Source organism: Pezoporus flaviventris, unplaced genomic scaffold (genome assembly GCF_033815535.1).
Source record: "Pezoporus flaviventris isolate CSIRO_AGI_PZ_B2104156 unplaced genomic scaffold, CSIRO_AGI_Pfla_v1 ptg000031l, whole genome shotgun sequence".
NCBI lineage: Eukaryota > Metazoa > Chordata > Aves > Psittaciformes > Psittacidae > Pezoporus > Pezoporus flaviventris.
Genome location: NW_026892579.1, coordinates 8,734,591 through 8,756,690, shown reverse-complemented (window position 1 = coordinate 8,756,690; position 22,100 = coordinate 8,734,591). Strand labels below are relative to the sequence as shown.

General features: G+C 43.3%; 1 protein-coding gene across 6 annotated transcripts in view; it reads left to right on the top strand.

Annotated features, from left to right (window-relative positions):
• SOBP (sine oculis binding protein homolog) overlaps positions 1-22,100 on the top strand; it is a 119,690-nt gene that overhangs the window by 61,775 nt on the left and 35,815 nt on the right. For 5 of the 6 annotated variants that reach the window (XR_009744538.1, XR_009744539.1, XR_009744541.1 and 2 more), the window contains exon 5: positions 3,456-3,551. The exons of the other annotated variant lie outside the window; for it this stretch is intronic. Coding sequence is in view for 2 of the 5 variants with exons in the window: in XM_061460194.1 (XP_061316178.1) it covers positions 3,456-3,551 (96 nt within the window). In the remaining 3 variants the exon portion in view is untranslated. The remainder of the gene's footprint in view (positions 1-3,455; positions 3,552-22,100) is intronic. 6 annotated transcript variants of the gene reach the window in all.

Below are 22,100 nucleotides of genomic sequence, written 5' to 3'. Positions count from 1 at the left end.
CATTAGGAAGGGTTTCCTGATATCTAACCTGCAATTAAAGGCCACAATTTCCCATACAACCCATCATCAGGCTGACCTTATAGCCAAGCCAGCTCCACCACGTTGACTGCTGTTTCCTCGCTAGATCTTCCTTGTCAACAGTGCTCCTTGGGTAATGTGCTCTCTCCTGCCAGGAGTAGCCAGGGTAGTGTGAGTGCCACCGGTTTTGTTGAGTGTCCAGCCTGGCATCCCATGGGCTGCCAATGGGCAGATTTCCCTCTCAGATCTCATGCAGCTGACGGGAAGGCGGCTGCCTGCCAGTAGAGGCTATTGAATTAGGAGATTCAGTAAATCCCAGGAGAGGCACTGCCACAGTGAAGTTGCAGCAGTTTTGTGTTGATAAAACTACCAGTGCTCACCATGGTACCAGGCTCAGAGCAGGAGCTGAAGCCTTTTTTGTCCTGGAACAAAGTGGGCTGTGAAGGCAGTGGTACCATATATTGCATACATGCAATCAGTCACATCAAGCATTTTTGGACATACATTTTCTGATTATAGCATTTCTATAACGATGTTAGGAGTTTAAAAGCATTTAAAAAAATCAGAGGCACCAAAGGTTTGGCTTGGGTTTTTTTAAGTTGCTTTCTTTGAAACAATCACAGGCAAAGTACATGCCATGTCAGCCCTCCCTGATGGAGAAGCTGTAGATGCCAGCCGTGAGGGAGGTTGAGATGCTGTGGGGCTGAGGCAGTCCCTTACTGATGTGCAGCAGCAATAGAGAATGAGCCGGGATAGATACAGGCATATCACAATATTACCATGGCAAGATAAACTCTGAACCACATTTTTAATGTGCTTAGAACAGTGCTGGACATTGTGTTTCCTTCTGCAAATTATTTACAACTGAAAGACTGTAGTAATGAACTAATGTAAAGAATTAGCCCTGAGAAACGCTGGAGAATTAACTGCTGAGAAAAGGGTTTTTTTCACAATGGAAACCAGCTAGCTAAATAAGGTGTGCTTTTGCTGCTTGAGTAAATTACAGCCGTAGGTAGCTAAACTGGTTTTGAGACTAGGAAATTTTCATAATGTCCAAAGTTAAGTAAAATAAGGTTTGGATCAGTAGGAGGGAGGGCATGTTGCCATCAGCAGGGGTGAATAACCCTTGTGCAACTGGCGCTTTTGGTAAGCAGGTCAGGGTCAGTGTGGTTTGTCTGTGTTCTGACACATGCACTACAAACACCCTGATATCCATTTCATTTTACAAGGTGGGTGCGTGCACCAAGATAATGCTCCAGAGGGTCATTGGCAGGTTACAATGTGCCAGCCGTCACACGCACAATGTCTAGAATAGTGCCAAGATACAATTTCAGGGGTCTGAGGCCACCGGTAGCGTTCAGAGCCCTACATAACACCTGTGTCCCACACAGCATCTCACTAGCTCTCTGTCACTGAGCATTCCATTGGCACCTGTGATCCTGAGCTGACAGGTCCGTTTCTCTTTGTGCGAGGCATTTTGAAGGCATTCATTCCCCAGTTGTCTTTTAGATGACCTGGAAGAGCTTCAGCGAGTTGCCTGTATTCCTTCATGGATGAAAGAGAAGGACAAAGTTTGTTTGAAAACTGAAAATTGGGAGGGTTTTCTTTACAAAACATAGTCAGATTTAGACACTCTATTCCACACAGCATGGGAGGTAGATTTGTTGTGTGAGAAAGGTTTCAGTTTCAAAGTAATGATTAGAGTAATACATTTAAACCTTTGTCAGTATAAAGTGATTTCAGGTGCTCAGGAATGCTCTGCCTCTTCCTTGTGGTTTGAAGGAAAAATTTTAAACATTTTCCACCCTGCAGCTACTGAGGGCAGTGTAAGAAAATACCCATAAGCTGCTAGGAAATGTGCAGAATAAACTCATTTCCCACTTCCCGCTGCTTGTAATAATCATCAGTTGTAGACACCACTCGAAACGTTTTTGGACAAACTTTACATTTTAAAATAGTTATTTTCTGCTGGGCAGAGTTTGTTGACACCCTATGGCTGACAAGTAGAGGCCCAGGCTGAAGCCCTCAATGGGCTTTCTATGAGGTGCAGCCCTTTCATGTTTTCCTAAAAGCCCCCAGTGCCGTTAACCCACAGCTCCCCTTTCCCGCTTACCTCCCTAGGGAGAGACAGAAGCCTATTTGAAAGCAAACAAGCCGTAGAGCCTACGAGGTGTAAATATCTTTCATGAACGCCAGCGCTGGATTGTGACACACGACAACAGGCAGTTCACTCCGTGTGAGGGGGAACAGTATGCCAGCACTGCTGCAGCCACCAAGGTGCATATGAAGTGCACCGGGGCACCCCCAGACCCTCCTGCCCCGGGGGGACACATGGGGTGGCTGGAGGGACAGGGAGCAGAGCTGCCTGCTCCTTGTCCATCTCCTCTGCCTGCTTTCATTGCCCATCGCTTTGGTCACCCCCCTCTGCCCTCCTTCTCTCCCTGGCTTCTTTGGGCAGGGTCTGATTTAAGTAGTTTGGCAGGGAGCCAGGAGCTCATCATTTTAATGCAGTGTAAAATGGAATGTGCATAATTATATGCAAGCCATATGTGAGGGAGACAGCTCAGCTGTGAATTTCGGGAGGCTGCAAGAGGGAGAGAGCGAACAGTCAGGGATCAGATGAGATGGAGCGGAACGGAGTGCAAGTGTCACTGAAATGAACAGTGTAATGAGTGTATTGCTGACACTCCTCCTTTCACCTGCTTCTCCCTTTTGCTCCAACTCGAAAGCAGAAAACACTGTAGATGAGAAGGGAAAAATACTATATGCGAGCAGGATTGCTAATGGGCTCTGGTAATGTCTCCATTTAAACTTCAGCTTTCTTAATTAACAGCATAGTTTCGAATAACCGGTAACTTTTAATGCATCTTTGTCATTAAATATTTTGACCACATTTGACTGAAGGATCATTGTTCTCGCTAGATGATTGCTCCTTTCAAAGCTTCACTTAAACATGGAGGGGGAATCCATTTAACTATAATAGTATTACATGTAAATTATGGGTATGAAAACTTACTTATTTTTTGGGGCCTTGCTGTTAAACTGAAAATACATTATCTAGGGATTGCTTAAGCATGTCAGAAAGTTTATACAAGTACGTATGTAATGTAATCCTGAAAAATGCAATGGAGTAAATTGAAACCCTGAGTTACTCACAGTCTTCACAGTCTTCAGCTCAAATATTTCATCTTGGGTTTGTCTTTTGTTGTTGTACTTATTACACCACAATGAATTTGCATGTTCAACCTAAGTTATGTAAGAAAACAGCATCCCAAGTTCTCATATCTAAGTTATACTGCGTATTTAAAGAAACTTTAAAATAATGTTGTATTTTGGGATTCCCGTCTGTTTTAATGATCTGAGCTGTTATGCTTTTAGCTATTTTTTTCCTTCCATTATTTGTAAGTCCCTAAATAGGCCATTATATTTCCCTTCAGGCTAGAGATGAAGATGGACATGCTGAAAATTTTCCCCAGCAGCACTATGCTAAGGAAACTCCAAGACTTGCCTTCAAGAATAACTGCGAACTACTTGTAAGAATAACATACTTACAACAAGTCTAGATTGTTACTTTAGCACAGTGAAAACCGTTTTTTTTCTTTTTTTTTTCTTTTTGAAAGGCTTTTGTTCATTATGACATTATGAAATATGATAGGTTTTCTTTCTTCCTGTTCAGTGTACTAATGCTAGTTCTGCTATCCGTGAACAATTTAAGATCTCACATTGCTTGAAAAATCTCTTGTATTTGATGACAGCACGTGAATGGCCTTGTACTACCTTGTCTTGCACGGTAAATCAGGGAGCTTCATTCAGGGAATGGCTGGTGATGCACGAGAAGCACTCCCCCACCTCCAAGGCACCCCAGAACTCACTTTCCCATCCACCTTTTATTTCTGCCTTGTTTTTGGCTGCGTCGTGTTTGTTATGCTGACAAGCAGTACTCCCTTCAGAGCTTGCCTGTTCCTCCCCTTCCTAGCTGCATGCAGGCGGGAGCATCCTTTCCTTTCCATTCCTCTCCACTCTACTCCTCTCCCATCCTCTGCTGTGGGGAAAGAGCAAAAGCCAGGAAAGCACACACAGGGAGTCTGGAGTGTTTATAAGCCATAAGAGAGAGGATAATCAGCTCTGAAAGGATCTCTGTTCCAAGGCGGGGTTAATTCACTGTTCATTTCAGCATTTGCAGCTAGGCAAGATTAAAAGCAAGCAGGAATGCCTATTATATTTCTATTGAATGAATCTGTTGGGACCTAATGTTCTTGATTAGCTTTGTGAAAATGAGTGCTCCACGATGAGTTTTTCTGTTTGCCTAAAGTAAGCAGAGAATGACTTGTAGTACATTTAAGAGAGATTCATGCATGGCTTTCGAATTAGATGAATTGGTAGATCTCTCCCTTACATTCGCCTTTCTTCTCTGCCGTACTGAAGTAAAATGTATCATTTGGCTAAATGGAAATAATCTGTGGAGAGTCAGAACACGTGGTTATGTTTGAAACAACACCACTTTTTTTTTTCTCATTATAACTACAGAAGAGGCGGGTGGCGATGGAGGAGCAAGCTGTGTTTCCTCTGCATTAAAACCTGTGTCTGCCTCCCCCGTAGAGGATGCATGGCCAGATGCTAATCTTGGTGACCCAGGTGCAACATCCAAGGAAGTCAAGCTGATTGATAGGCTGACGTAACCCAGTGCTGAAGCCAGACCCCAGATTCAGGCAGTTATCAGAGAAGCCCAGACTGGAGAGCAGCAGCTCAGCGGTGATGACCAGTCCCTACTCACAGCACTGGCCAGAGTGCAGAGCATCTTGACCATGCCTGCACTAGTGGGCCCACAGGCTTTCCTGTGGTGTCCCCTCTGCTGAGCCAGCCCCTGGTTAGGTAATGATGGTGCTGTTTAGAGCCACAAGTTTCACTTGGAAGGTTCAGTTTGTTCCCAGTAGAATTCTCCCCAGCCAAAAGTGATGTGACCCGTAAGACATGATCTTGCTTCCTCTTAAACCTTTCGCAAAGTTCTTGTTGGTTTCAGGGGCAGGAGGATAATGCCGTAAGGGGAGGAAAATAGACAAGCACAGAAAGCGATTCCCTGGTGCAGTAACAATTCTTGTGCCAAGTAAATGCAACTCTTTCTTCAAGGCCATGCTTAATTACTGTGCCGCTGGTCAAATCAGGCCTGATGAACGATTGCAAAACACCAAGATGGCCTTGATGTCAGTTGGGCTTCTTGGAGTTGGAGGAGTTCAGGACTAGAGTTGGGAGACAACACAGTATAAAATAATTCATGTATTATTTTGATTGAAGATCTCCTTTATTTTTAGTGCAAGCAACCAATGAACCGATTAACCCCTTTTCTGCTGTTGAAATCAAGCATTCTTTTAATGCCCAGTTAACTATTCCTCTACTAATATACATTTAAGTTTTTGTTTTATTGTATCACTTCTGTACCTGGCAAAAGCTCAAATCATCCAAGTTAGTCTTTCATGTGCATTTTGGACAAGTTTCAGTTCTTGTTTAAGGAAGTAATAAAAGCAATTTGTCATAGTTTTATTTTTCCTGTGCTGTTGGAAACAAAATTGGCAGGGATGTAATGTGTACTCAGTTTGTATGTGAAAAAAAATAGACAAATAATGAATATGTACCTCTGCTATCTTTAAAGATGTATTTTAGGAACTTTCAGTGAAAATACGATGTTGAGCCTAGGCTTTGGTGGTGGAGGAACTAGTGTTGTGTGTTGAAGATGATACGTATTTTACAGAGGGGTAATGGTTTTCCTTCTGTATTTTTACTTTTGGGGAAACAATGCTATATTAAAATATGCTTGAGAGTAAAGGGAATTGCACAGGACCTGGACAGTAAGACAGCATCTTTCTCCTGAAGGCTAGTCACTATTCCTATGTTTGTGCTAGGAAATGTCTTCTTGGAAGGAAAGAGGGGGGGGGAAATGAAAGAAAGGAGTGAGGACAGCTGCTTCCTCTGAAAAATATCTTCCCAATGGTTAAAAATTTACCCAGAGTCTAACAGTGCAAGTCAGAAGCTGGCTGAGTGAAAAGCTGAGATTTTTTAAATGAAAGAGAAACTGAAACTTGTTTATGCTTTTGAGAACTGGGAAATCCTTGGAGTTTTCTCAGTGCAATTGAGAGTAAGTGTATAGCCTGTGAGGTGAAATTGGAGGATTTGGCTCAAAAGTGCTTTCTTTGCTTTAGGGTTCAGCTGCCATTTTCCAGCAAGGTTTGTTCCAGCAAGTGCAGGCTCTTCTGTTTGGGAAATGCTTGTCTTGGGAGGGTGCTGCCAGGCGGGATCCAGGGGCTGGAGCGCTGCTGCTGGGTCTGTGTGCCAGGCTCGCCTGCTACACCAGCTGAATCTTAACATCCCAGATCACGGACAGATATGGCAAGCTTTAACTCCTCAGTATTTGGAGAGATTTGAAAGCATAGTAACACACTATTACAAGTTGTATGCTTGCTTTATTGTTTGCTCCTCCAAAGAGGAGATAATTTGGATAGTGAGGTACAGCTCAGCTGTTCGGTAGGTTTCATTTTGTTTTGTTGGGGTTTTTTTTTGAGAGAGAGCTTGATAGGAAATAGGAGGAAGAAAGACGTATGATTTAGGCAAAAGAAACCCCCGCAGTGCTTACAGTAGTTCTGCGCGTTAAGAAAAGCAGTGACAATTAAAGATTTTGGTTGGTACAGAAAGCCATTGTGCAGTTAGGGGATTAGATTAGGGCATTAATTTCCCACGCTAAATCCAGATACATTGTGTCATGCCATTTGTTGTAGAGGATAGAAAACAAAATGGTAAAGATGCTGTAGTCAATGAGGACGTCAAGTTTTCCTTTTGAACTTTTCAGTATTTTTGAGAATCACGATTTCCTAAGTTTAGATAAATACCAGGAATTACATAAAACAAATCTATATTTTAAAGAGCCAGGCCATCATGCTGTGTTGGCCAGCCATCGACTCTTCTCCCATAGGCACTGCCTCAGCATTTTAATTTCTTGTTCTATGAGTGGCTGGAAGCTTTTCTTTCAGGCACATCTCTTTGTTTACAGAAGGAAAAGGCAGAATTTAGTCCTCTGGAAGCTGATTGTCACAGGAGCAGTACAGTCCAGCTAATAGTGAATGTGGGGAGAGAGATGGGATTAACTACAGAGAAAGAATAGGCTTGAGTCAAAAGGCCAGTGAGAAGCCCACAGCTCCTGCTCTAGCTGGCTGAAATTCCTAAGCCATTGCCTAAAGAAAGGAAAAATCCATCTGGCATCTACCCAGGTTAGTGAGGGTAGGAAGAGCCATGCCTGGATGCCTTTTAACAAAAGTGGGAAAGAAAAACCAGCAGCTAGTCTTCCCCCCGCCCCAAGTTGCCCAGAATATTGCGTCAAGGTTTCAGATTGACATGCTGCAGTATGAGCAAAGAAGGGTTTGATGAATTAGGGAAATTAAACACCAGGTTGCTTTCCAGATCATTTGTTTATGGAGATGATCTGAGTACCACCTACCACTATGAGACTAAATGTAAAGCAAACAAAAACCAAACAAAATATAAACACCCTAGGAAAAAAAAAAATTAATTTCCAGTCCTACATCCAGCTTTGATCCACATTTTTCCTGCAATAAAATCAGGGTCTTTTTCTCTTTGAAATCAAAAGGTCTGCTCCTAGTTTTGCTCTGGGAGGATAAATTCATGAGTTCAGTATGCAGTGAATTATAAGGTTGTCCTTATGCTTGGAAGCTGTTATGTGAAAGACACAAAATAAAACATGCTTGTTACTGGATTTAATGCAAACTCACCTATGGCAAATAAACTTTAATCACTTACAAGAAGAGGTGGAGAAAGCTCTGAAAACACATCTGCAACTGAAACATGAAATGCAAAATGTTCTCCTATGAGCAAAAGGCCTTTGGGGAGGTTTTGGCAAGGCTGAGAGGAGCCAGAGCTAGAGCTGGTGCTTCGATTGAAGCCATGTCACTTTGCTCTGCTTTTCCAGCACTAGAGGGAACATGTACATGTGTGATATCCAGGCAGGGCAACAAGGGTGCAGGCAGGTTAACCTCAGTGTTAGGGTACTGAAATGTGGGAAAGATTTCATACCTACAAGACTGGTTTTAAAGAACAATGAGAATATTTTGGATCAGGTGAGGCCAGTTGGTTTTGTAGGTGTAGTAAATTTAAATGTAAGTATGCATGTTGATATCCTTTGGTGGCCATGAAGGTTTGGGTTCTAGAAAGTGAAGTTTGAATTCTTTTTTTTTAACCTCACCTGTGTTCTGCTAGTGCTTCAGCATTGAAAGAAAATACCTGTCAGTCCATTTATAATCATAGTGTCTTCAACGAGGGCTGAATTAGGAGGAGATGGCTTTGCATATCCCCTCTCTTTCTGTTTCACCCTTTTTGTCTCCTATGCTGCCTCCTTATTCTTAGCAGAGAGGAGAGAGAAAGCAAAGGCTCTTGCCCTTGCAGCTCTCCCTGGCTCTTCACCCTTTTAAGAATAAACCAGCAGATGCCTCCTTCATCCTGGCCTAGGCTTTGGGTCAGGCAGAGCTTTTGGCTTGAGCAGGACTGACACCCAGCAGCTCTGAGGGAAGCAGGACCACATCTAGCCTTTAAGGTACTAACCTTGTGGTCAGGAGGAGATTTTGCCACCCTGAAGAGGCAGAAGGGGAGGGGAGAATGAGACCTGTCACACCCTGTGGAGTTCCAGGTCATAAAGCCACTGGTACCAAGCCTGCCAAGAGTTAAAACCTCCATGGTGGTGCTACCACTGTTTCAGCATCACTTGAGGTTTGTTGCGTTTCACTGCTGGCACTATTTTTTTGGTGGTTTCCTGATGGATTTCATCAGTTTCTTGCTCAGTTTACTGCAGCAGTCTGAGAGCAACTGGTACTGCTCCATCAGCTGCACTGTGGTGTATGCAGTGATTTGAGCAAATGGCCGTGCAAAACCCGTAACAGCCAACAGAGAGCCCGCCTTTGGTTTCAGGGACTTTGGATCAGGCACAGAGAGCTGTCAGAATGGCAGTTACTGCTCTGGAACAAAAATACTGAGAAAAGCAATTGTAGCCGTGAATTGATATTGATGTTCTTAAAACCTCAGTAATCTTGGCCCACATGAAATTAGGCCTTTCTTGTGACTGAAATAACAGTGAGGCTTAGGTCATATCATAGACTGATTGCCTGTAAAGTTTCATTTTAAAAACTAAATTGTTCATGAGTTGCAGCAGAATATTTTAAAGAGGACCTCCCAAAACCCCACCAGACCCCCTTGTATTCTGTTTCTTTTCAAGCAAGGGCAACGAACCAGGCAAAATCATTGTGAAGTTTTTTTGGTCCTTAATTGCTGCCAGGCTGAATGAAGGGCTATGTGGTGTTTACTTTAGGCACGTTCCTATTGAAGTCCATGGGCGCTGGTGAATGCACTGAAGAAAGGCAGCACCCAGCCCTGGGCAGATTTGCAGCCCCAGGAGGGGAGAGGAGAGCCCCAAAACCCAGCTCTGCCTGACCTCCATGCCCGCTGCCTGCCTGTGCAGGTAGCACTCACAGGGCACTGGCCGCCTGCACTGTGATAAGCATCTCATGAGGATAATGCAGGACCAAATAGAGAGCTGCAGCCTGCCAGCCGCCCCGCTATACGCTGTCCCAGGAAATGATAGGCTCTGTGCCTGCCTACACAGATCTGTTTACTGGTTTAGCACAAATGCGTCCACTGTCTTGCCCTGCACATGAGCTGTGTCCTTCTTGCTCTGCTTTATAATTATATGTTTTTCTACTCTGGAATGGAAGTAAAGGCTGTTGCTCACATTGCAAATAAGAAATAAGGAAGAAATATATATAAAAAAGGAATATAATATATAGGGAATATATATAATATACAATATATAGATTATACATATATAATATATATATATTCCATATAATATGTATGTTCAAGATATATATATGGGAAGAACTTCTTTACTGTGAGGGTCATGAGGAACTGGCACAGGTTGCCCAGAGAAGCTGTGTCTGCCCTATCCTTGGATGTGTTCAAGGCCAGGTTGGACGAGGCTTTGAGCAACCTGATCTAATGGAAGGTGTCTCTGCCCATGGCAGGGGGTTGGAACTGGATGATCTTTAAGGTCCCTTCCAACCCAAGCCATTCAATGATACTATGATTGTGACAGCATGGGCTGGACCTGGGAGGTTTGGGTCCCATTTCTGGACCTTCTCATCAGACTTTCCAGGGATCTTAAAGAGCTTTTTTTTGGTCTTTTAGGCCCTCTGTTCGCCTTCCCCAGTCCTGCACCACTATCCTGCTAAAGAAATTGCTTTTTTTCCTTGACTCGCATCATGTTTAGGACTCCACCACCTCTGATCCAATGCCCAGTGAAATCAATAGGACCCCTCTTGTTACCTTTAAGTGGGCTTAAAATGACACCCTGTATTTGGTAGACAAGACAAACAACTGCTTTGAGATATCTTCCCCTCTCTGACCAAAAATTGCTATGGGCCAGCTGAGAGCTAATTTGAAGTGTAGAAAATATGATCTTTATTAATAGTATTTAAGCTGAAGGCAGTAATCAGAGACCAGCTGTAGGAACTTACAGAAAGTACAACCCTGTCATAACAAGCCTGAGATAGCAGTCCTGCTGGAAATAAGACCCAAACCTTACTCCTTTTATACTTGGGGTTAGTGAGTGACCATGATTTACAGCCTTAAGGAGGGTGAGGGATTCCCCATGCTTCCTGCAGAGGTGGGCAGGGAAGTGCCATTGACCCTTGAGAGAGCAAGGAGGATAATTCTCTGACAGTTCCCAGTGGCACATAAAGTACAAGGTATAAAATCCCTAGGAGCATGGAGAGCAGGGAGAAGGAAGGGAAGGAGAAGAGGATAAAAGAAACGAAGCTCCCCCATGGCCAGGGATGCAGTTTCCTGCACAAGCATGCTGGTACCCACAGTAGCCCTACATAATGCTTACCTGTTCAGTTCAGTGAATGGAATTAAGGAAGATGATTCAGGGAGCTAAAGAGATGGAATAAAAGGTGTGGCAGTGAGAGGGGTGGGTGGCCTGGGAAGATGGACAATGGGAACAGAGCAGATTTGGGAAATACCATGTCTATTGACACTGGGTGTTTGGCCTCCCAGAGCCAAGAGCAAGTCATATTCCTTCACACAGCACTTGCTTGGGTGCGTTAGAAAGAGGAAGCAACTTTGTCCCAATGTCTAGTTTAGCATTTTCCTTCATACCGATACAGGAACATAATTTCAGGATGTGACACTTAACATTTTGTGAGCACAAACCTGCCTTTCCTCAGAAGGAGGCATGTTTTCTAATTTTTAACATCACTGTTATTATTTCAGAAGAGAAGCAAAATGCATGTGTTTAAGAGGCAAATAATTAAAATCCCATTACAGCTCCAATTCTGTCATCTTCCTTCCCAGAACAAGCATTAAAAATTTTATTAATAAATGTGCAATTACTGGTGACCTCTGAATAATTTCTCCAACCTTAATTTCTCCTCACTGCAATACCATGTTGTATTACTCACTTCTTGCTCTTTGCTTTCCTTATTTCATGTTTTTACTGAAGTTATAATTTTCATATTAAAACACGTTCTCGTTGAAAAGCTGCTTTTTCAAAAATGATTTTTTAAAAAATATGAATCTTTTTACGGACTGGGAATTTAAACAAGTAAAAAGTTACGAAACTGTCAGCTGAAAATGCATTTTTTAGCAGGCCACTTCTTAATAATTATTTCAATAAATATTAAAGAAGACTGAAAAAAAGTGTCAGATATTGCCCCACCCAAACCTCTATAAAACTGGGGTAAAAAAAGCAGATTTGTATCCCTTGGAAAGAAAACCAGTTGTGAATCGTGGCTTTGCCTTATGAAACTGGCATTCATACCCAATTTAAATAAAATTCAGACAGTTTTTATAGAACGTTAAAAAATAAAGATATGCCTTGTTCCAAAGCAAGTGAAGTGTGGCGAAATAAAATTCATCCGATTTCCTTCCACGTAAGTTGGAAATAAAATTTCCAAAGTCATCACCCAAAGCTATAAATGTTTTGTTCTTGGGGTCTGTGCAGGAGATGCAGATGATTCATCAGCTACTTCTCGCGCACGGCATCTCGCCATGGCCCTACCTGCAGCACAGGCTCACGCCATAAAAATGGAGTTAGTCCCCTGGTGCTCAGGTCCTTTTGCACCTCTGACCCTGGCTCTCACTCATGCAGGTTGTTAATGAGAACGGGTTTTGTCAGGTCTGAAAAGATGCCTCCGTAAAACAGTGTGGCTTTCTGTAACAGTGCAGTTGGCTTATGCTTTATCTTGCTGCATGTGTTGTCTTCCCCATTAAAAAGCAAAAGAGTTTGAAAGCTTTGACTCCTTTAAGAGCCAACATAAAGCAGTGAGAGAGTGGGATTTTGAAAATCAGAGCCTATACTCTTTTTCTTTCTCAGAGTTAAGATCCTACCCATAGGAAGGAGGGTTGAGAAGAGCCTGGCCACCATTCAGCTGAACTGCAGGGAGGCTTGGGAGCAAAAAGGGATATTGAGTGTGTGGCTCCCTTTCTTTGGGAATGCCTAGAACTGTTCAGGGCTTCCAGGAATGACATCCCCAAAAGGCAGATTAATTAAAAGGCACGTAGTTATTTGAAGGCGAATTGAAAAAGATGTGTCTGCAAGGAGCATGTATCTCACTGCTCCCTGCTTTCTGTAGCAGACGCCTTTTTTGAATCTCAGCAGTAATGTGTATGATACTGCTTTTGGGATAAGAAAAAAACCAAAAATATAAATCCTGCATTTTATTATGGAAGTTAATACCAATAATTACTTAAAATCTAATGAATTTCAGTTCTTACTTAATTGCTTTTGATTAGTTCACTTAACTTATTAAAAAGAAGCAAGGACATACTCATTTCATGAGCAGCAGCGGCCTTGGCCTAGCATCTGCCTACATTCTCTTTTCAATTAATCAATTATAGTCCAATGGTGTGTAATTACACATTAAGAAAGTTATTGGATATCACAGCATGGCTGTCCCAGGGGGCTCATGAATACACTAATATAACACACCTGTAATGACCTGTTCTCAGATCTGCAAATTGCTCCCATTTCTCTCTCTCTCTCATTGCTAAATGAAGATGAGAGCAATTACCATTAACTTTTTGAGTCACATCTAGTCAATGAGAGAGAAAAAAGATCCCTACCAGCATTCATAATAAATCTGCGTGTTGGTACTGAGTATTTTAACTGCACAAGGTGTCGAGCTGGAAGGCAGTAAACATGCATTGGAATTGCACAGGGTTGTAGGGATCCTGGGGCCAATTTGGCCTGAGAGCACTCTTCACCTGTAGAAGAGAGAAATGGGCGAGCAGGAAAACCTCATCAGATCACATCCAAGCATAATTTGCCTGGTTTTGTTCAAATCAAACCAAACTCTGGAACTGATCCCTATGCAGTGGTACCTGGTCTTTGCATAGCAACTAAGCCGTGTTGCTGTTGTGTTGAGGGTTTTTTCAAACACTAGAAAGAACAAAATTTACTATGTAATGGCAGAAAGGCTTTGGTTGTGTGAGAGGATACAGTCAGCAATGCTCTCTTACTAATGCATAACAAATGAAACCAAGGAGAGACTCTTAATCTGCATAATGAAGTCTGACAGACTCTAAATTGGTGATTTAGTCACTAAAGGGTCCAAAAATGCTCCATGGAAGTGAGCTGTTGATGGCTCCCTAACTCAAATGGGGAATGATATCCATCAACATTTTTCACAAATGTTGTCTTGCACAGCATGATTTTGCTGTGCTGTTGTCTCTCTCTGGAAGAGGTGTCTGTTTTCCTACACAAAGGTTTCTTGTTCATTGTTTCATTTGCTGACTGGGGTCTTTCAGGTGGGTGTATATACAGATCAACGTTCAGTAGTGAGTTGAGCATAGCTGTTCTTTATAAGCAAGGTTCATTTTGCTCATAGTAATCTGAATTCTTTCCATGCTGTATGCCTTGCACCAAACTAGCATTAACAACTTAAGCAAAACCTTAACCATGCCAGAGGTTACTTCTCTTCTTAAGGACTGTGCATGTCTCCTTTTGCTTGATATTCCTCAGGATAACACTCCTGTGGGATCTGGGTGCTCAAATGTTGCTCTCAGTTGTGCTCACAGTGAGGCAATGGATATCTGAGCTTCAGCTGGGTCCCCATTTCACTCTGGTTTTCACCTGTACCACATTTCTTTACAGTTCCATAGCACCCTTTGGTTTAGGACACAGTTCAGTTCACATGCCTAGCTGTAGCATCTCAGTATTTGACACCTGGTCTGGACTCTCTAGGTCCCATGGCTAACAGAGGAAGACAAGCACTTCTGGAGTGTGATTTACTCAAAATAATTTGGTGTTGATTTGGGATTGGTTAAACTACCTTTAGATGTGTCTGTATCTGTTCATTAACTAGATAAATACCTTCCATATGACATGTGTTTTTGATAGCTACAGTCATCAGTTGAACTGCATCTTTGTGCATGCTTGGAGTTAGTTATTTGCTAACTTTGCATTTAGATGTCTGGTCCCCAGCTTTGAAATGGGGATGATGTTATTTAATTGCCTTTGCATGGTATTTGGGATTGATATTAAAATGTTAGAAGTGTAAAGCAGTACCTATTATTTAATGTTGTGTTGTCCTCCAAGTAAAGAACAACAGCACTCTTGGTATTTGCAGAGGAGTTAATTTATGAATTATTTTCTGACACAGTCAGAGAAAATAGGTTTAGAGGTTTACTTTTAGGTGTTTAAAACCAACTTGACTGCCCAGCCAATGCACAGTAACTGAAACAAGCAGAGCAGTGAGTTTGGACCCCACAAAGTGATCAAATTGTACATGTGTACAATGTTCTCAAATTCCGCTCAATATGCAGCTTTGTTGATGCTCAGGACCAATTCTGTGTGCTTTTGTGGTGTTGGGTTTTGGTTGTTTTTTCTGGGGGGGTGGGGCAGGGTTGTGAGGGGATTTGGTAGGGTTTAGTTTGGTTTAGTGTGGTTTTCTTTTTTATCAGTGCCTGAATGGTCAATTAAAAATGTTTTAAACAGAGAAGGGGACACAATTATAGTCTAGAGCTTTAATATACAGTACAATATTTGGTTTTAGAGGCTAGTTAAATATTGGTCCTAAAATACCTGTCATTTGGCTCTTAAGTTGTGCAGTCTCTGTATGTGTGATGGGGAGCAGGGTGATCCTTCATTCAGCTGCAAAAACTCAGTTCTAGCTGCAAAAATTCATTTCTGGCTGTATTCTCTGCAAGGGACTGTAACGCTTTGCATGTCACTTTCCTAATTGAACAATAAACTCTGTATTGCACTAATACTTTTTATTATGAGGAGTAAACATGCTGCTTCTAGACAGACAGAGGAATAATTGACCACCTGTGGCCAGTCCTGAATAAACATTACTGCACATGCCACTGAAATGAATGTCCCCTTAGTCAAGAATGGAGGCAGTCATTTTCTGAGAGATGCTTTTTGCGGTTAGGAAGCTAACACACCCAATACATTTCCACTTTCTAACAACGTGGATTCCCAACTGCCAAGGGAAGAAGTGCTTGGTGCTAACTCAGTTACTGACCCTCTTTCCATCTTTGGGATTCAAACAGCAGCTTCATTTGTTAAACACATTAAGCGAAGGGCCAGATTCTGGCTCGAGCCAGGGATGCTTACATCACTCTGGCAACAGAAAGGAGTGTCAGAAGGTGGTGTGCATGTAATTGTAATGTACTCTCGTGGCCCCTTTCTGCTGCCAGAATGGTGCAGAGGAGCTCAAAGGGGAGGAGAATCTGTCCCAAACATAGGTTTATATAATGCTGGAAGATAGGGCTAGAACATTGTGCTGGTGTATCATGTTACAGCTGGCCCAGCACCAAGTCATAAGGGCTGAAGGATGCTGGAAACAAATATTAAAGAGCTATGAGATTGACTTTGTAGAGAGAAATGGTAAATGCTTCTCTTATCGGTTATTTTTTGCTTTGTATTAATAAATCTCTGGGACTGTATCTCATGTAAATCACCAGGTCTTTCAGGTTCCAGTCTCTTCATTAAATGGGAAGCACAGAGTACTATGAGAAAAGCATGAAGGTGAGATTCCTGGTGTGTATGCACCCAGGGAGGAAAAGCATCCTCAGCAGGACCACACATACCCTTACAGGCACAGAGGTTGCGTGAGGCCTGTAAAATGTCTTCAGTCTTATCTTACCCGTATCCTATTTCTTTCTTTCCGAGAGATTGCAGGGAGCAAGTGCTTTTCTCCCCAGCGGGTGTGCTCAGTGTATTGCCACAGGGTTCTGTGCTGTCTTCCTTCTTATTCACCACACCACATTTATTTAATGAGAGATTGTAGCTGATGTCCTTGCACAGTCCAGCAGTCCAGCTTTAGGTCCCTTTTTCCTCCAGCACAAACTAGGGCTGGAAGTCTCCCCAGTAGCAAGCCCTGGCTGAGGCCTGGCTGAGTGCAAGCTGTTCAAAGTTCAAACAAGATTAGCTTGAGATCACTGCAGTTGGTGAAAGGAAATAATCAGAGTGCCTGGCTGCTGACATTCTCCCTGCATAAATGGAGATATTTGTGCACACTGGCTATCAAAATCCTTCTGTGGCGACCTCACTGAGATCTCAGCTGCCCTGAGTCACCACACAGCTGCAGTGACAGAAGTGGTGGCTTTTCTCTCCAATGCTGCCCTGGTGAGATGTGTCCCTTTGGTGTCCCCAAGCTGCCATCCCTCTGTAGCTCTCGCTGAGCTCAGCCAGGAGGTGGGGGCTGAGCAGAGCAGCCAGCTTGTGTGAGCTGCAATACCTTGCTCACATACTTGGAAAGCAGGCTGTGCTTGCCTCCATCAAATTTACTATAATCCCACCACTGTTTGCCTCCAGCCCAGATGAGTCAGTGTGAGTGCTGGGAGGAGTCATCATGCAGAGTCTGGCCCAGTTTGACTCCCCGTGCTGTTAGAAAAACCTGCTGAAAGCAAATCTGATTAACACAGCGGAGAAAATAGCTCTACTTTAAAACACTGAGGACTGCCATTAATGCAGGTACGTTGTGCGCAGAAGGCAAAATGACTTTTTGAATGTTTGCAGACATGCACTGCAGTGCATGGTGTCTGCTGGCTGGCTGTGGGTTCCTTGATGCTGAGCTAGGAATATCCTGCATGGCCTGGGGAATCCACCTTTTGTTTTCAGAGCCCCTTTCTGAGTGGCAGTGGCAACACATTGATACTGCAGTGCTCCGCAACAGCGTGTGTTGTGGAGGTTCCACATCCTGGTTTTGCAAAGCTCTGGTCCTGCACCAAAATCAGTCTGTATGAATGCAGGTACTCGTGCCACAGGTAGGAGCTGTTGTGGGCATGGGGACCTCCTAGTGCTGTCAGGGTTAGAAAACTGCAAAGAGGGCAAATCCAAAATAACCTGGACCTTATCGGTCCTCCAGGAACTCTGTGTAGCTCTGTCTTAGAAGAGGGATTTGGAGAGTGCCTGGATTACAGCACTCAGTGGGAATCAGGGGTGTTTAGATTTCATGTTGTGTATTTTCTCACGGCTGCTTGTTTCCTGGGTGGGATTTGCTCCTTCTCATAGCTGTAAACACAGCGCCTGGGGGAGCTCTGAGAGGAGGCTCACTCAACGCAGGTCATCTTGAATTTGAGATAGGTGCTTCATCTGAATATATAGAGAGAGAGTGAAAACCTGGAAATGGAAAAGATATTTTAGTTCCTTCAGTCAGTGCTTCAATCCTAAAACATACCTGTAACATGCTGTAGGCTGGGATGGGGAAGAGAAAATCATTCACTCTTCAGTAAATGGAGAAGCAGTGAGTATCACGATCTGCCCTGGGAGAAAGTGCTCTGCAGTCTTGACAGTGTGTGCTCCTTTTTAGACAACCTCAGTCTTCAGTGAAGGCACTGGGGGCATTTTGAAGCTGTGCCCAGTTCCCTGCCTGGAAGCATGATAGAGAAAGAGAGCAAGTGAGAGCTGAAGAGAGAGAAAAGGGCAAAGACTTTTGGTGAGGACAGGGAAGTGATTTCAGGTGTTTGTGACACCACATGAACCTTGTGTTGTTTGTATCTTCCTGACACGATATACCCTAGAGGGTGTCGGAAATGGTAATGGGTAGAGATGTGGTGAAGGAGCAAAAACTACCTGCAGATGTGTCATCTGAAAATATCCAGAGACAATGCAACTATTTTTAGCAAAAGTGCAAACAGTGATGGATGCCATGGGGCTGCTGTCACTAAAATTTGGCTATAAGCAACATATTCATATTTAAACAAATCAGCTTTGCACATTGAAATGAGCAAACACTGTCTCTGCTTGTTTGTTTGTTGTGCAGAAGCCATCAGCTTTCGCTCCTTATCCCTTCACCGTGGTGGTGACGGATCAGCTGTCTATCTAGTTTATCTGCAAGGCCACTAAACATTTATATCTTACACAGCCTGATAGGCTGTTCTCGTGCAACAGTGGAAAATAGCAATTCTGGGCTGTATTTGCAAAAGTACTATCTCCTGCACAACATTGCCATTCCGGTAAGCTCACTTGGCACAGAGTGTACAGCTAAGTACCTCTACTGTGAAATCTAACACTGGGATGCACATGAATAAAATCACACGAAATCAGGAGAAGAGCGAGCATCAGAGAAGCTTTTGAATGCAGGGGGCAAACCAGCAAGGATGGAGTTCCTGCAGCTTCTCTCCCGCTTAGAGGGGGCCTGTGTCACCCCTAGTAAAAGGCCTCCAGCTTACGCCAGCATTATACTTGGCCAATTATCTTATTTAGCTATCTTATATGTATTTAGGTCTTGAAAAGGTCAACAGCAGAGCATGGCTGGGAAGGGTTTTTTGAAGCTGCAGGACTGGAAGCTTTGCTTCTAGCATCATTAGAAAATAATTGCTTGTGAATGTCCAGGGATTTGAATCTACATGTAGGAGCTCTCAAAAAGGAGGGCAGGAAGGTTTAAGACATTATTGAAACAGCTGCTGCTAACATTACACTTGCTGCAGGCACCAAGTAGGGAGCAAGTGGAGTGTGCGGGGGGTGGGGGGTTATGGCTGCTGCCCCTCACCTGCCTTGGTACCCTTGCTCTGGGAGCCTGTCTCCTTGGACTGCTCCCCAGCACAAACACAGTCCTCCATCCAGATTCATGCAAGCTGGTGTATGTTTGTTGAAAGCTGCATTGAGGCAGGGTTCGTCCCTGCGGCACTTCAGCTGAGCTGTTTTCACCTCAGTATATCTGCTCTTTTCCCATTTTAAAGTATTTTTGTGGTTTGTCTTTGGTTTTCCGCTCCTCGCAATTTTTTCCTTAGGTCTCTCTTCCCCTTCAGAATACCTCCCTTCCTCCATTACTCTTTTGTTTCTTTCAGTTTAACTATCTTCTTCCCCAGGTCTGTGATAAATCACATCACTTATTTGTTAGGCACCCACTTGTTTTTATGCAACTTGCTTTCAAAGCTCCAGTAGTCTTTAGCCCCTCAGTGCTGTTAGCTGTAGAAAGTCCCCTTCCCTAAATGTAGTAAGGCCCAGATGTTATTAAATGGGGTTTTTACCATCTGAAAGCCTGTCAGTTACCTGCCGCTGCTCACAGCTTGATTTCTTAGTATGACCGAACGGGGTGTCTTGTGACTCTGAATGCAAGCCCTGAGTTTCTTGCAAGGAAGATTTCCTCAATGCCTGGTGTTAGACCAGTCTTTAATGAGGCACTTGTTCTTGCCTCAGCTCTGTTACAGATATTCCCCGCAACCCTGGCCAAGTCACTTTATCTCTCTTTGTCTCTGCTCCCCATTCATAAAATGGGCATAATTGCACTTTTGAAGCTCATTTGGAATTGCGAGGATGAATTCCTCCTGCTTGCTTTGCCTTTGCCTCATCCCTTTTGCCTGCATGATTGTCAGCTGGAATAAAATGCCACCAAATCAGAGTTAGCCATGGTCAGCACAAAGCTTACGCTCCAAGCAGCTGGCCCAGCCACTCACCGTATCCTAATAATATTACCAGAAAAAGGTCGGGTTTATTACTGCTTGCATAGCAGTCTTGTGTGGTTTGAGGAGCTTCCTATGCTATCTGGGGATAGCAAACAGAGAAGTTTTTGAGGCCAGGTGCTCAGGAGTGCATGCACAGTGGTTATTGCAGGACAAAAAGATAAAATGGCTTCCTTTGAGGTCTTGCTCCATGGGGCTGCTAGCAGAAAATATGGGGCCTTGGAAGTACGAGAGGAGAGGGAAGGAGGCAAGGCAATTGCTCCATCTGTAAAACCCATCTCTGGTTTTCATCCCTATTGCCCATCCTCTTTCCCATGCCCTCCCACATGTTAGTTCTATGACAGTAATGAAATAAAGGAATGCAAGGTAAAGGCGTCCTTAAGGCTGTCACTGCTGCCAAGTAATGCTAATAGCACTATTGTGATGTTGCAAATAAAGGTGACCACACACAAATTCAATATGGATGTAATTATTAGAGCTGGAATGACAATTAAGCACACACCAAAAGCAAGCTCTTAGTGTATTTTTGATTTGTCATCTGATTTATTATCTTTAAGGAGCCCTTTTTACATAAAGCTGACTCTTAGATCTACACATCACACGAAAGCAGCAACTGACATGAACTGACTGGGTTTTTTTCAAATACAACTGGGATTGTAGTTTTGACGCATTCCCTCCATCTTAGGTTAGGAACACAAGGGAGGAATGACTTTTGCTAGGTAGATACATCTCTCCAAAAGAAAGCACTGCATACAGTACCCTTTACATACATACCAGATGTCAAAAGGCACGCAGTGAAAATCCAAATTATTCAGGAAAGAAAACCCAGTCTGCAACCAGTTTAAATGTGTTGGCCAAGTCCGCTAAGAAGATCTGCAGTAGCTTGGGGCACATGGTCTGCCTACCAGGTAATCAATGTTTTTTTCAATTTCATTTATCTCCTAGCATTGCATTTTCCAATTCCAGTCAGTCAGCCTCACACTTCAGGGTGAGGCGCACAGTGCCGGTGGAGCATCCTGCCTTGTGCTGCCCGGGCACATTTGTAATGTTCTCCCACTCTCCCAACCTGTAAAGAGTCCCTCTGAATGCTGTGCAGTGCTCACCATGCAAGCAGCTCATTATCCCAGGCATTTCAAGGCTAATTTATAGGACATTTGGTTAATTTGCATAAGCCATCCAGTACACAGAACATGTCTCCACAATAAAATAATACGCCAGAATCAGGATTTATGTGAAAAATGAATACGGGGGTAAAGGGGGAACAACATGACATTTTTAAGAAGCTGTCATTAGCACCGATCTCTACACGAATACCTGAATACCTCTGATAAAAAGTCATGGAATCCTGCCTCTTCACCTACTGTATGTGAAGCTCCCATATAATTTTCTGCTTTGAATCTTGCTTGTCTTTTTATTAAGTAAGATGGAGTTTGATCCTTAAAACAGCCTTGAAATACGAATACTTGGCGCTGTTGGCTTTGTCTAAAAAGGAAACAAAATCCCCCAAAAACTGAATCCAAATCGAGGGCTGCACATTCAGCTATCACTGCAAGGAGCCTTGCGCATCCGCTGCTCTGATTATTACCTTGACACCAGAAACAGGAGGGCCTGTAATCCTTGAAACAGCTGACATCTGAAGCACTGATTCTTCCTGTGCTTTGAGTTAGTCGGTCCTTGATCTCTGTGCTGGCATGCAAGCCTGGCTTTCACTGAAACCTGACCTCATGGTCCCGTCTTCTGCAGCCCTGTTTGTCTTCTGCCACTCAGAAATGTGTGGCTTCTGTCCTCAGGACTCTGAATTAGAGCTTCACGGGTCAAAGGAGCAAACAGGAGAGTTGTCATTATTGGATCCAATGCCTACCCTTGATTTAGGTGTCCTTTCTGAGTTTTTTGTGTTTTTTTTTTGCTTTGTTTTGTGGTTTGGCCTGTTGGGGTTTTTTGTTTTTTAAATAACAATTACAAAATCAGAACATTGAAAGACTTTTTTTTTAAGCTAATTTTTCCCCTGCAACATGACACTGGCTTTCTGTGATCTCTAATGCACGACTGCTTCACCTACAGATACAGACGGTTTTGCTCCCTTCCTTGCAAAGCCAGCCTGGGATCTGAAAGTCAAG